Source organism: Octopus bimaculoides, chromosome 3 (assembly GCF_046866305.1).
Source record: "Octopus bimaculoides isolate indiv1 chromosome 3, ASM4686630v1, whole genome shotgun sequence".
NCBI lineage: Eukaryota > Metazoa > Mollusca > Cephalopoda > Octopoda > Octopodidae > Octopus > Octopus bimaculoides.
Window position 1 is genome coordinate 147,335,970 of NC_142930.1, and position 14,874 is coordinate 147,350,843.

The 14,874-nt window shown below is 37.9% G+C and overlaps 1 protein-coding gene across 9 annotated transcripts in view; it reads right to left on the bottom strand.

Annotated features, from left to right (window-relative positions):
- LOC106879193 (structure-specific endonuclease subunit MUS81) overlaps positions 1-14,874 on the bottom strand; it is a 52,867-nt gene that overhangs the window by 26,821 nt on the left and 11,172 nt on the right. For all 9 annotated transcript variants that reach the window (XM_089349779.1, XM_089349777.1, XM_089349783.1 and 6 more), the window contains exons 3-8: positions 12,465-12,537; positions 10,859-10,915; positions 6,633-6,880; positions 4,228-4,317; positions 1,809-1,874; positions 254-339 (exon numbers count right to left, since the gene is read on the bottom strand). In XM_089349779.1, the coding sequence (XP_089205905.1) occupies positions 254-339; positions 1,809-1,874; positions 4,228-4,317; positions 6,633-6,880; positions 10,859-10,915; positions 12,465-12,537 (620 nt within the window). The remainder of the gene's footprint in view (positions 1-253; positions 340-1,808; positions 1,875-4,227; positions 4,318-6,632; positions 6,881-10,858; positions 10,916-12,464; positions 12,538-14,874) is intronic.

Sequence of the window (14,874 nt, forward strand, 5' to 3'; positions counted from 1 at the left end):
CCTAACCACTGGGCCATTGCGCCTCCACCTCAATGACCATAGGTAGCATGGAAACACACAATAGTAATATTGATTAATTGGAAGCAAGACCTAGACTTTGTTGGATTAAAGATTCCTAGATTTCAAATCTTTTGGCAAACTGTGTTTCTCAAATCTGTTTTAGTTCAACCTGTAAGCACAGACCTGATCCCATAAAAATAGGTATATGTTAGGTGAGTTTGGGGTGGGTATGGTAGTAAAACGCAATGCTTACCTTGCAGGGCTGTTTTGTTTTACAACAAGTTCTTTCTTTATTAGATTTCTGACTGAGGACCAAGCAGTGTAGTAAGAATCTCCCACCTGCAAGATAAAAGATAAAGTCTACTGAAGAACTGCAAACAAGTTTAAGAACTATAGAGGAGCCATGATACTGTTGTTTGTTTGTATGTGCAATGTAATCTTATATTATAAAAGAGAAGCAGATCTACATCTATCTGTCCGTCACAACATCTATTAGAGGGAAGAATGGGAGGAATCAAAATATACATCACAACGTATGCTTAGAAGAGGAGGAGAAAAAGTTGTTGTTGAGACAGAAATACAGAGAGAGAGAGAGAGAGAGAGAGAGAGAGAGAGAGAGAGAGAGAGAAGAGAGAGAGAGAGAGAGAGAGTGTGAAAGATAGACAGGTAGGTAGTGTTGTGACCATAGTAACTTCCAGGTTTTCATTAAAACCACAGGAATGTTAAGTGTAAGTCTGTCAATACAATGTGACACAGCGTCAGAAAGAAAAAAGACTTTCATTATATAACAATATAGTTATTTTTTGGTTGTTTGTGTAGTTCATTGCTAAAGATGTGGTTGATACAAAAACCAAATACAAAACAAAAATCCATCATCATCATCCTCAACAAAAACAACATTTTATGTCTGCTTTCTATACCGGCATGAGTTAGATGGGTCATCACAATCAGCGCCAGTTCTTATTTGGAGTTAGTATTCTCTTCCTGCCATGCGATGGAGTGCCATGACATGTTCATACTATCTCCTTTTTGGCTTGGTTTCTACATCTGGATATCATTCCTATTACTAACCGCTTTACACAATGCACTGGGTATATTTTGCTGTGGCATCAGCACTAGTGAGGTTGCCTTGTACCCTGTAAGACTGAAGAGTCTTCACTACACTATGATGTGTTAGTTTGCTCAAGGCAATGTGACTGAGAAAATGAATAGAAGAGACAGACAAAAGGACTAGAGTGGGTGGGTGAAGAGAACAAGAATATGATGGTAAAAACAGAGTGATTGAAGTGAGGTGGAAGCAAAGGACAGTAATAGAAGTGGACAATGGTAAAAGTGAAGGACAGTTAGTTATACTAAATCCCTTCAAATTCTTGCTTAGTTAATATGGTTGGTCCACATTACTTCATAAGGAGCATAGAGCTGGTTTCCTGGTTTCTCTGGTACATATATCCCTCCCTGGATGGGACGCTAGTTCATTGCAGGATTACTCATTTTTACCAGCTGAGCAATGTGAACACAATGCATCGCCAGGTCCAAGAATTGAAACCACAATCTTACGACCATGAGTCCAACACCCTAACTATTACACCATGTGCTTTCACATTTATTTAATATGAAAATTTCGAAGGCTGGATAAGTATTGACATGAATCTCAATCATCTATCTAACTGAAGCCGGCAGACAAAGCAGAAGTAAAATGATGATGGAGACAGTGTATTTCATTAGAAATATGGTCATGAATGGTTTAATCATTTTCCCTTCTCTTTATTATCTCCCTAATTCAATAAATAACTTAAGAAATTACTTACTGACTTAAATGATGTCTCACTTAGTGGCTGGGCTTCACGAATCAGTTCTTCTTTGGTCATGCATTCCTGGAAGAAAAGGCATCAAGAAATATATATTATTATCGTTATTATTAAAACTTTGCCTTTCACTCTTTCAAGGTTGATAATATATGTACCAGCTGAGGCTTAACTCCAACCCCAAAATTGCAGGCCTTATGCCGGAACTTGAAACAACAACAATGATGCCGCAGCCACCACCGCCACCGCCACCACCACTACTACTACTACAATTTTTATTACTTTTAAGGTGTTGAACTAGTAGAAGTGTTAACATGCAGAATTGTTAACAGAATTGTTAAAATCGTTAAAGGGCGGCGAACTGGCAGAAACGTAAGCATGCAGGGTGAAATGCTTAGCGGTATTTCGTCTGCTGTTACGTTCTGAGTTCAAATTCTGCTGAGGTCAACTTTCCCTTTCATCCTTTCAGGGTCGATAAATTAAGTACCAGTTATGCACTGGGTCGATATAATCGACTTAATGTGTTTGTCCCCTCTATGTTTAGCCCCTTGTGGGTAATAAAGAAATAAGAATTGTTAACATGCAGGGCATAGTGCTTAGCAACATTTTGTCTATCTTCTCTTTCTGGGTTCAAATTCTGCCAGGGCTGACTTTACTTTTGTCCTTCCAGGGTCGATGAAATAAGCATCAGTTGAGCTTTGATGATGATGATGATGATGATGATGGAGGACGTTTGTAGTGGTGGTGACACAAACAATAATGGTGTGTGAGAAGACATATAAGTAAGCAGACATATAATATAAAATGTCTGATCTGATCCCATATGCTTTTCTCTAACTCTACTATGTTGTTATTGAGGTGTTAGTGATTACACATATCAGAGATAATGTTTGTTTGTACTTGGAGAAAGAATTTGGCTAATGGTTCCAGGCACAGCTGTATGGTTAAGTAATGTGCTTCACAGCCATTGACTGGTTTGAGGTTTGATCCATCTAAAACAATGGTTCCCAAACTTTTTTGGGGCTGCCACCCCCTAGACACCCGGGCCACATTCCTAGCGCCCCCACCCCAACTAATCATCACAAACACAAACCTCTTTCTGAAGCAAATTCAAAGCAACAGTATTTCACAAATAAAACATAACCTAATGAACCCATTTTAAAAATTGTTTTTACATGATTCACCACCCCATAATTGCCTCCATTTTTACATGAATCGTTACCCTGTTATTGCCCCACTTTTCTTCAAAGCCCCCTTGGAACTTTCTACCACCCCCAGGGGATCAATACTGCCCACTTTGTGGACCACTGATCTAAAATAACAAGGCAAAGGCACTTAGATTCAATGTATAGGTGCAGGCATGGCTACGTGGTTAAGAAGCTTGCTTTGTAACCACATGTTTTGGGTTCAGTCTCACTGTATGACACCTTGGATAAATGTCTTTTACTATAGTTCTGGGCTGACCAATGCATTTCAAGTGAATTTAGCACTCAGAAACAGAATGGAAGCTTGTAGTACGTCATCATCATCATTATCATCATTTAATGTCTGTTTTCCATGGCGGCATGGGTTGGATGGTTTGAGTAAAGCTGGTAAGGCCAGGGCCCTCACCTGGTTCCTTGTCTGTTCTGGCATGGTTTCTGGCATGGTCTCTGGGTGCTTTTTCTTTGGCACCAGCACCAGTGCTTTTAATGTGGCACCGATATGATTGCTTTTTATGTGACACCAGCACCAGTATCAATTCTGCTGTGGTAGATGGATCTATGTATATGGGTGTGTGTCTTTGTGTTTGTCCTCTCACAACTACTTGATAACCAGTATTGGTTTGGTAAAAGAATTTAGCAGAAGAAATCATTAGAATAAGTACCACACACAAAAAAAAAGCAATAGAGTGGATTTGCTTGACTAAATCCCTCAAGGTGGTGCCCCAGCATGGCCACAGTTCAATTACAGAAACAGGTGAAAGATAAAAGATATTTGACAAAAATCATTGAGGGTGTAGTAACGCCATGCGCATGCGTAGTCTCACGCATGCATGGAATTCAACAACCAAGCTTTCCCGCTTTGATCGATCTCTTTCTTGCTGGCCAGCGATTGAGCAAGGACGTGTCTAGCTGTCTCTCCATCTTTCGAACTCACGCTAGACAGCTCACATCAATATACCAACGTCCCAACAACCATGCCTCACACACAGAAGGTGCCTCAACAAACAAGATTAAAGATGTATATTTTCCACCATAAATAAATATTGTTGAGTTGATAGTCTGGAGTTCAGCGTTCCGTTCAAATTCCTAATTTAATATAGGAAAGTCAGGTGTACATCTAATGATGTATAACCCACTTTCCTATAAGGGCATAACACCAGCATGGCTACAGTCCAATGACTGAAAGCATTAAAAGAAATAAAAGAAGTAATGCTTACCTTCTGACTTCTGAACAGAGTTAGTAAGACTGCATAAGCACCAGAACGATATTTGGGAACATATGCCTTTGTTTTAGAGCCACTGATAGACTGCAATGAAAACCATTATCATATGAAACAATATGACATGTAAAGTTTAGCTTGTGATGTAATGTGTGTTAGATCTCATTTAAGTCACAACATGCAATTCATAACAACATACAGCTCACAACAAAACAACTCAAAATACAACTCATTATACAACAAAGACCTATATCACTATTATTCAATTTACAACTCACAACATAACATATAATCTACAACATTCTATACAACTCACAACACAATATTCACCTCACAATACAACATACAACTCACAGCACAGTATACAACTCACAACAGAACACACCATTCTCAACACAACATACAACTCACAACACAGCATACAACTCACAATATAACATATCACTCACAACAGAACATACCATTCACAATGTAATATACAACTCATAGCACAGTATACAACTCACAACACAGGATACAACCCACAACATAATACACCACTCACAGTATGGTATACAACTCACAACACAACACAATCCATGACTCACACAGGATACAACTCACAACACAATATACCACTCAAAACACATTACACAACTCACAACACATTATACAACTCACAACACAACATACAATCCGTTATACAACATAGAACCCACAATGCAACATGTAACTTACCAAACAAAAAAAACAACCATACAATATATATCCATACAATGACATTACTATACAACTTCCAACACACAACATAACACATAACCCACAACACAATATACATCTCACACAATACATCTGTAACAAATCACAATCCAACACAACACAACACTGTTCCAACACACAAAAAAAAGCAGTTTGGTAAAAGTCATCTTCAGTTTCTTGTTTCTATTTTGGCTTTTTTTAAAAATTTAACTACCTCTGTCACTCAAATAAGATTATGTTTTGTTTATTGTTGTTTCTTTTTTATTAATACTATGGGTGCCCTGAAGGTCCCCTTCACTCTATTATTGGTATTGCTGTTAGTAGTATTACTGTAATATTACCTATAAGTTAAGGTGGCGAACTAGCAGAAACGTTAGCATGCTGGGAAAATGCTTAGCGATATTTCATTTGTCGTTACATTCTGAGTTCAAATTCTGCTGAGGTTGACTTTGTTTTTCATCCTTTCGGGGTCAATAAATTAAGTACCAGTTGTGTACTGGGGTCGATTTAATCGACTGGCCCCTCCTACAAAATTTTGGGCCTTGTGTCTACAGTAGAAAAGAATATTACAGATTTACGCTTGCATTCCCTGGAATCTGATAATTTGATTGGTGGAAAATAATGTACATCGTATACCTAGAATATTCAGAAAAATCTAACAGGAATTTATTGTATCCTACCCAATGACATTTGGTCTGCAGCATTAATGATTCTGCCAGTCTGTCATCCATAATCATCATCATCATCATTGTTTAACGTCCGCTTTCCATGGGTTGGATGATTTGACTGAGGACTGGTGAACCAGATGGCTACACCAGGCTCCAATCTGATTTGGCAGAGTTTCTACAGCTGGATGCCCTTCTTAACGCCAACCACTCCGAGAGTGTAGTGGGTGCTTTTACGTGCCACCGGCACGAAGGCCAGTTAGGCATGCTCAAAATGGTGTATTTTACGTGCCACCTGCACAGGAGCCAGTCCAGCGGCACTGGCGTGGTTAATAATAATAATAATGATAATAATAATAATAATAATAATAATGATAATAATAATAATAATAATAATCCTTTCTACTAAAGGTACAAGGCCTGAAATTTTTGGGAGCGGGTAAGTCAATTACATTGACCCAGTGATTCACTGGTACTTAATTTATTGACCCCGAAAGGCTGAAAGGCAAAGTTGAGCTCAGCAGAATTTGAACTCAGAACGTAGCAACAGGCAAAATACCACTAAGCATTTCATCATCCAGCATGTTAACAATTCTGCCAGCTTGCTGTCTTTAATAATAATAATAATAATGATAATAATAATAATAATAATAATAATAATATGGTTTCTTAAACATTCACTTGAACAAAACTGTACAAATCCAAATATATGGTACCCTAGGCATAACACCTACATGAACTTCTAACTTGTTGTCTCTTGAGGTCTCTGGGTGAGACTTGGATCCAACTTGTACAAATGCAAAACAAAAGTCAAACATAAAATAATAATAATAATAATAATAGTAATAATAATAATAATAATAATAATAATAATAATAATAATAATAATAATAATAATAATAATAATAATAACAATAATAACAACAACAACAACAGCTAATAAAATGAATGAATGAATGAATGAATAAATGAATGAATGAATAGAAATGAAGCACAAACTTTTATGGATGTTAAACTATCAATTTGGGGGACAACAGATGGAGGAGCGTCTTTTCCTCCACCCCCTCCTTCTTCTCCTCCTTCATCTTCTTCTGTGTCATTTTCATCTGAGCTGCTAATAGTGTGAACTGCCAGCCTAGAACACAGTTCAAGTTTCTCATCAGTACTGGGATTCTGGGTCGTTTTAGTTACATTTTCCGGTCTCGACGTCCCACTTTCAGCATCAAACATTTCGGATATTTCCATTCCTAGGGAATCAAAACAACACAGAGAAATTTAATGAATAAGAATAAATAGATAAATAAATACGTAAATCTAATGAAAAGAAAGACTACTGGAACCCTCAAACCGATATAGTGCCAGTTAATATGTTGGAAATAAGTAAACCTACATTAATAGGCACGGCACATAAAAGACACCATTTCGAGCGTGGCCGTTTTCATGCGGGTCACACGTAAAAGCACCCACTACACTCTCTGAGTGGTTGGCGTTAGGAAGGGCATCCAGCTGTAGAAACTCTGCCAAATTAGATTGGAGCCTGGTGTAGCCATCTGGTTTCACCAGTCCTCAGTCAAATCGTCCAACCCATGCTAGCATGGAAAGCGGACGTTAAACGATGATGATGATGATGATGATGATGAACTATGGTATAGGTACAGGTGTGGCTGCATGCTAAGAAGTTTGTTTCCCAGTCACATGACTCAGGGTTCAATCCCACTGCATGGTATCTTGGGCAAGTGTTTTCTGTGATAGGCCTGAGATGACCGAAGCCTTGTAAGCAGATTAGGTAAACAGAAACTGAAAGAAGCCTGTCATATGTGTGTGTGTATGATCATGAAACCAGCACTGGCCACCAGTCCTCAAGCCTCCATTTGTGTGCAGGTATGTGTTTGAATGTGTGTGTATGTGTGTGATCATTTTATAGGCACAGGTGTGGTATAGGTACAGGTGTGACTGTGTGGCAAGACGTTTGTTTCCCAGTCACATGGCCCAGGGTTCAATCCTACTGCATGGTGTGTGTGTGTTGCTGTCTCTCTGCCTTGACATTGTGTGATAATTATGAATGTCACCGTCACGCAAGAAGTGTCTTTTGTTTCTAATTCCTTATCACGTTAAGGAGAAATGTTACCTTAGTTGTAAACAGGAGAGGGTTGGTGATAGGTAGAGCATCTGGTCGTAGAAAATCTGCCTTATCAAAATTCTGCCTGACCCATCTAAGCATGGAAAAAGCGGATGTAAAAACAATGATGATAACGATGATGACTTTATGTCTCTGTTTAATCATCATACTGTTTGCCAACCAACAACTAATTAATTACAAACACCCAATCACTGCATTGATCACTGAATTCTGTATCAGTTCCACTTCAGTTACTCAGATAACAGAATTTACACTAGTGTAAACATTCTTGTTAATAGAGTTCTTATGACCATGTAATATTACACATTGACAACTGTAACATCACTGACACCAGCACTAGCATCATCTTCACCACCAACAGCAGCATCACCACCACCATCATCATTGTCATTATCAATCTTACCACTATCATCATCATCATCAACATTGCTGAAGACAGCAAATGGTAGAATAATTAGCGAGTCAGAAAAAGATATTTAGCAGCATTTCTTTTGACACTTTATGTTCTGAGTTCAAATTCTTATTTCTTTATTGCTCACAAGGGGCTAAACATAGAGGGAACAAACAAGGGACAGACAAAGGGATTAAGTCGATTACATCGACCCCAGTGCAAAAGGATGAAAGGCAAAGTCAACCTCGGCAGAATTTGAACCCAGAACGTTAACGGCAGACGAAATACCACTAAGCATTTCGCCCGGCGTGCTGACAATTCTGCCAGCTCGCAGCCTCTGAGTTCAAATTCTGCCAAGGTCAACTTTACTTTTCATTCTTTCAGTGTTGACAAGACTAGTACTTATTGAGCACTGGGGAAGGAAGTGGGAGGGTCAATGTACGTGATCCACCCTTTCTCTTAAAATTTCTGGCCTTGAGCCAACATTTGAAATCATTAAGGAACTGAGCTAGCAGAGTTGTTAGCACATTGGACAAAGTGCCTAACAGCTTTTCTTTTGGCTCTTTATGTTCTGAGTTCAAATTCTGCCAAGGTCAACTTTGCCTTTTATCCATTCAGGGTTAATCAAATAAGCACCAGTAGAGTACTGTAGGGGTCGGTTTACTTGACTTAGCCCCCTCCCTTAAAACTGCTGGGGCTTCAGTCAGTAAGGCAGCGAGCTGGCAGAATCTTTAGTACATTAGACTAAATGCTTGTTGATATTTCTTCTGGCTCTATACGTTCAGAGTTCATATTCCACCAAGGTCAACTCTGCTGGTCATCCTTTCAGGGTCGATAAAATAAAGTCCAGTCAAGCACTGGGATTCATGTAATCGACTTAATCTTTGCCTAAAATTGCTGGCTTTGTGCCAAAATATAAAATCATTATTACTACCACACTTATTTTCCTTACCTTATATGCTGTGGCTACAATAGTGAACTAACACACTACCAACACATGAGATGTGGCTATGTTTATGAACTACCAATTACTTCTTGAGGTACGGCTATGTTTATTATCAACTCTGAGAAGTGGTTATATTATTGAACTGTCAATACTTGAAATGTGACTATATTCATTATCAACTCATAAGGTGTGGTTATTAATGAACTGTCAATTCTTGAAGGGTGGCTACAATCATTAATAATTCATGATGTCGCTACATTATCAAACTGTCAATTAATTCTTGAAATGTGATTATATTCATTATCATGTCATGAAACGAGGTTACACTAGAAAGCAAGAAACTCAATAGGTGTGGTTATATTAATGACCACTTCATGTGGTGAGGTTACATTAGCGAATAACTTGTGTTGTATTTAATTTAGTGTTTTATAAACTTACGAGATATTATTTCATATCTGTTTACTGTTACTGTAAGTCTTGTATGATACAAATCTGCCTGACAGTGCAAATATGAATGGGTGCTGAAAAGTTTCTGGCTTTGGGTAAAGAAAAATACAGGAGAATCAGTTAATTGGGATTTTATTTAACATATTCCCCTCTTAGATTCACACTTATTTATTGCAGTGGTCCTTCACTTTTCCTAAGCCATGTAAAAGAACTTGGAAGGTTGGGCCTCCAACCAAGCCTTTTGTGAAACCCTTAGAGCCAGGAACTTTTCAGCACACCATCGTATCTCTGAGTCCAAGACCACTTGAAATTGCCTGAATTAAAACAGTTTTGTTTGAATGTTGTTTTAAAGTAAGTTATGAACTTTGCTAATCTGAAAGCAAAAACTTTAATTCCTTACTCTATCATTTGTTTACGTTCTGTAATGTCTTCAATTACAAAATGAACAACTAGCTGTAAAAACTTCCCGCAACACAATATAACAATGTATGAAAGTAAACATGGAAATATGGATGTAAAATTAAAAAACTGCACGGCATAGGAGTGGCTGTGTGGTATGAAAAATTCTAAGAGGCAAATGCCTTAATTTATGACTTTTTATGTACGAGGTTCATAGCCTCAATGTGAAAATTTAATTTTAAAAGAACAGTGTTATAGAGAAGCAAAGCTCAGCGGGCGGCTTTTGCCTTCTCTCATTATACCATCATATTTATCATCCATTTCATCTCATTAATGTGTTCGTCTAGCCTGCAGCTACTCTGTATATTGCCTTTATGGCAAATCAAATGAAATAAAGTAGCTTGCTTACCAACCACATGGTTCCAGGTTCAGTCCCACTGCATGGCACCTTGGGCAAGTGTCTTCTACTATAGCCTCGGGCCAACCAAAGCCTTGTGAGTGGACTTGGTAGACGGAAACTGAAAGAAGCCTGTCGTATATATGTATATATATATATATATATATATATATATATATATATATATACATGTGTGTATGTGTGTGTGTGTATATGTTTGTGTGTCTCTGTTTGTCCCCCAACATCGCTTGACAACCGATGCTGGTGTGTTTACATCCCCGTAACTTAGCGGTTTGGCAAAAGAGACCGATAGAATAAGTACTAGGCTTACAAAGAATAAGTCCCGGGGTCAATTTGCTTGACTAAAGGCGGTGCTCCAACATGGCCACAGTCAAATGACTGAAACAAGTAAAAGAGTAAAGAGAGGGAAGAAGTTTTAGACAGACTATCAGAATGAAAATATGAGAGAGTTGTTTCGTTATTTTACTATCAAAACAAGTCTTACCTGTCTCAGCTGAGTGTTGAGCAATCTTCTCATCAATCATCTCACAAACCTTCTTCCCTACAAAAGATTTGTTTATCAACAGGTTATACCTATCAAGAATATCAGGGCTGGATACGGAGGGTTTAAATGCTAAAGGTTAAGAAGTAAGATAGGTTTGTACCATCTGCACAGGATTGGTACCATTGGATCATAATAAACTACATGTGACCATAGTTGAGATTTTAAAATTAGTTTACTCCTACTTTGCTAGAATAAGGCATGAGATGCAACTTCCTATGTGGAACTCTTGTGGGAGTTTTTCAAAGTAGTACTCATGTGTTCTTGCTAGATAGTCAGTGACTCAATGCTGGGTTCATCCATCTTTTTGCTTGGTTTTGTCTTTGTCCTGTTATGTCAGGGCCTCTAGTAATCCTTCTAACCAGGCTATGTAAAATGGTGCTCTGGATTACATGTTACCAGTAGTTCTCAGTGACTTGACATGTGTATGCATGTATGTGTGTACATAAATGCCCCAATTTTCTCTTGTCACTCTATCAGCAAAATGGTGATACGATGTTTACATTCCTTGTTGATATTAGGACCAGTCTGTCTATGCTTTCAAAAAGTAGCAGAATAAAAAAAAAATTGAGAAACAGGTAAGGGTTGGTGAAAGGAAGGGCACACAGCTGTAAAATGGTGCTTCAAATCCTTGTTCAGCCCATGCTAGCATGGAAAAAGGGCATTATACAAAAGAGTAGTACAAGGCAAGCAAAGTAGGATGTTCATAGTTTTTCTTAAAAATTATTCACAGCTAGCTTAAAAGCTGTCCGATACAGTGGCTTTTAAGCTTGCTCTTGTGGCAGGCTCTTCATTGGGCCTTGGGCCCAACAATGACACTTCATGCGTTGAGTACATATTAAATTTTATTAAACTTGACCAATATTTTTCAAGCAATGAACAATTTTCATCAAAACAATGATATAATTTGTCGACTTGGAACTTATTGCAAAGCAGCATGATAAACAACATTTGTTGTCTTCCCATTCAAGGGGTCAGTACAATCTTTTTTTTATCTAACCTCTTTCTTTCTCTCTGTTGATTGTTTTCAACCATCACTATCACAAGTACCACCACCATCGCCACCACAACTGTCATACACACACCATTCAAACTTCTGACGCCACCACCATCAATACCTTTGACTTTGCTACCTTCCCCTCTACCACCATCACCAGTGTCTTTCACATTGCTTACTATCATCGTCATCCCTGACCGCCTCAGCTACCAAAACCACCACCATCGCTGCCGTTCTTGCCTCTATCACAACTACAACTCATACCATTACTATCACCCTGTTACCATCACAACCGTCTCTATGCCTACTATTACTCTCAATCTAACATGAGATATAGTAGAAGTGTCATTGAATAGTGAGAGAGAGGGGGGATCAAAGTGTGACACACTGATACACAGAAATTCGTTTTGGCATTTATTATCAAAGATGCAAAATACATTAACATGGTTTGAACTTGAGATAAAAAGAGAGTTGATTGTGAACACAGTTTGCTGGGAATTTATGATTCTATTCTAAGATAAAAGAATGAATAAAAAAATGCAAAATACAAACCAAAGTTTTCTAAAATGAGACATTCATTACCGCTTCTTAGAGGGAGAGGATATTTCTTTAATGAATTTATGGCCTACAAAACAGAACAAGAACAGAATGAGTTAGTTAATTTGAAGAATAGAATTTTTGTAGATGAAAAAATTACAAAGAAAATTAAAGAAAATTAACAAAGAACCAAAGGGTGTATCAGTTTCTAAGTGTATGGCTTTCAATATAGAAATGTACCTGGTGGACAAAAAAAAAAATGTATGAAAAATGTAAAGGAACTTGTTTTTCTTAACTGTATAGCATTTGAACTGGCCATATCCGGCCCAAATATTCTACCTTTTTTATACTCAGACTGGCCAGATCTGACATCTCACACCTACACTACAATGTTATTCTAGAAATAAATGACGACACCACTGAACTCTTGAAGCTATAAGATAATGCATGATCAATTCAAATTAATGTGAATCATCATCATCATCATCATCATCATTTAACGCCCATTGTCCATGCTGGCATGGGTTGGATGGTTTGACCAGGGCTGGTAAGCTGGAAGGCTGCACCAGACTCCAGTCTGATTTGGCATGGTTTTTCTACGGCTGGATGCTTTTACTAATGCCAACCACTCTGAGAGTGTAATGGGTGCTTTTATGTGCTACCAGCACGGGTGCTTGTGGCAAATTTGTGTGATACCAGTATCTGCCATAACTGTGATTTTGCTTGACTTGATGGGTCTTCTTCTTAAGCATGACATAATGCCAAAACTCTCGATCACTGCCACTGTGAGGCCCAATGCTTGAAACGAACTCAGCCACTTTGCCTCTTTGCATTGTTTGACGGAAGAATCTGAATGTTTATCTTGTTGTTTGTGCATTGCATAAAATGCAAGGTCATTGTTCATATAAATGCTGCCATTGTTTACAATCTGCCACAAAAACATGTCCAGCTATTGAGCTGTTCATTGTTCAAAGGACCAAAGGAAATATTACCATCTTTGGTAACAGAAAGAACACCTGGCTGTAGAAAATCTGCCTCAGTAAGTTTCATGTCATCCATGCTAGCATAGAAAATGTGGATGTTATAATGATGATGATGATGATATGTATAGATCATTTTATCATTTTTAATATTCATTTTCCTTTTGTTAAACACAGAGTGTTGTGTATGAACCTATATGTATGTGTGTGTGTGTTTGCATGCATATGTATGCATGTGTTTGTATTAGTATGCCATGTGCTTGTCTGTTGTGTGTGCATGTATGTATATGTGTGTTCATCATATATTCTAGTTGATTACTATGTGTTAATCAATATTTCAAGAATTCTTAATAATGTCCAAATTAACAGAACTGCTCAATTCTTGCCATCATCAAACACACATACACACACACACAAAAGTGCAGACACACATTCACAAATTCAGATAGCCAAAAATACACATACAGGTAACTAAACATGCAGATACAAACAACTGCACATGCATATGCAGCTAACCACACAAACGTATATGGAGAACTATGCATACACACACACACACACACACACACACACACACAATCACACATATATACACACAACCACATAAACATACACACATACAACTACATATGCAATCATGCAACCACACATTAATGGATCTTTGTTGTTTGTCTATGAGTATTCAGTTGTTTGATATCAACTGAATTATCTGCTCCTAAATTAACATGTAAGTGAATGAGTAGTCCACAGACATGTGCACCTTTCAGGCTTCTATACAGTTTCCTTCTACCCAATATCATTCACAATGTATGAGTCAAACCAAGGCCAAAGAAAATGACATTTGCCCAAGATGTCACACAATGGGATTGAAATTGGGATCTTGTGGTTGTGAAGCAAACTTCTTAACACTTCAGCCATACTGTGTCTACAACTACACATACAAAATATGAAAATATGAAATGTGGGACAGAATGTGAAAATATGAAATGTGGGACAGAAGAACCACAAAGGAACATATGGAAAGATAAGGGAAAAAATCACACGCAACGGACGCTGACATGCTTGACCCCTCATCAGTTATTGATCAAGTATCATTATAATTTCGACACCTTTCAGTAATGTTGTTCAATTTGGCAGTGTCGGTAACATAGGCTGTTGGGGTATAAATGAGTGTACATAATAGACAAAAACATGCATGGAGAAAATAATGTATAATAACAAGAAAATAAAGTATAATAACAAGAAAAGACAAAGTCACACGACTGAATGGTAAACAGGAAAAATTATGAGAAGGGAGAGCATACAAACAGGAGTGGCTGTGTGGTAAGTAGCTTGCTTATCAAACATGGTTCCAGGTTCAGTCCTACTGTGTGGCACCTTGGGCAAGTGTCTTCTACTATAGCCTTGGGCCAACCAAAGCCTTGTGAGTAGATTTGGTAGACGGA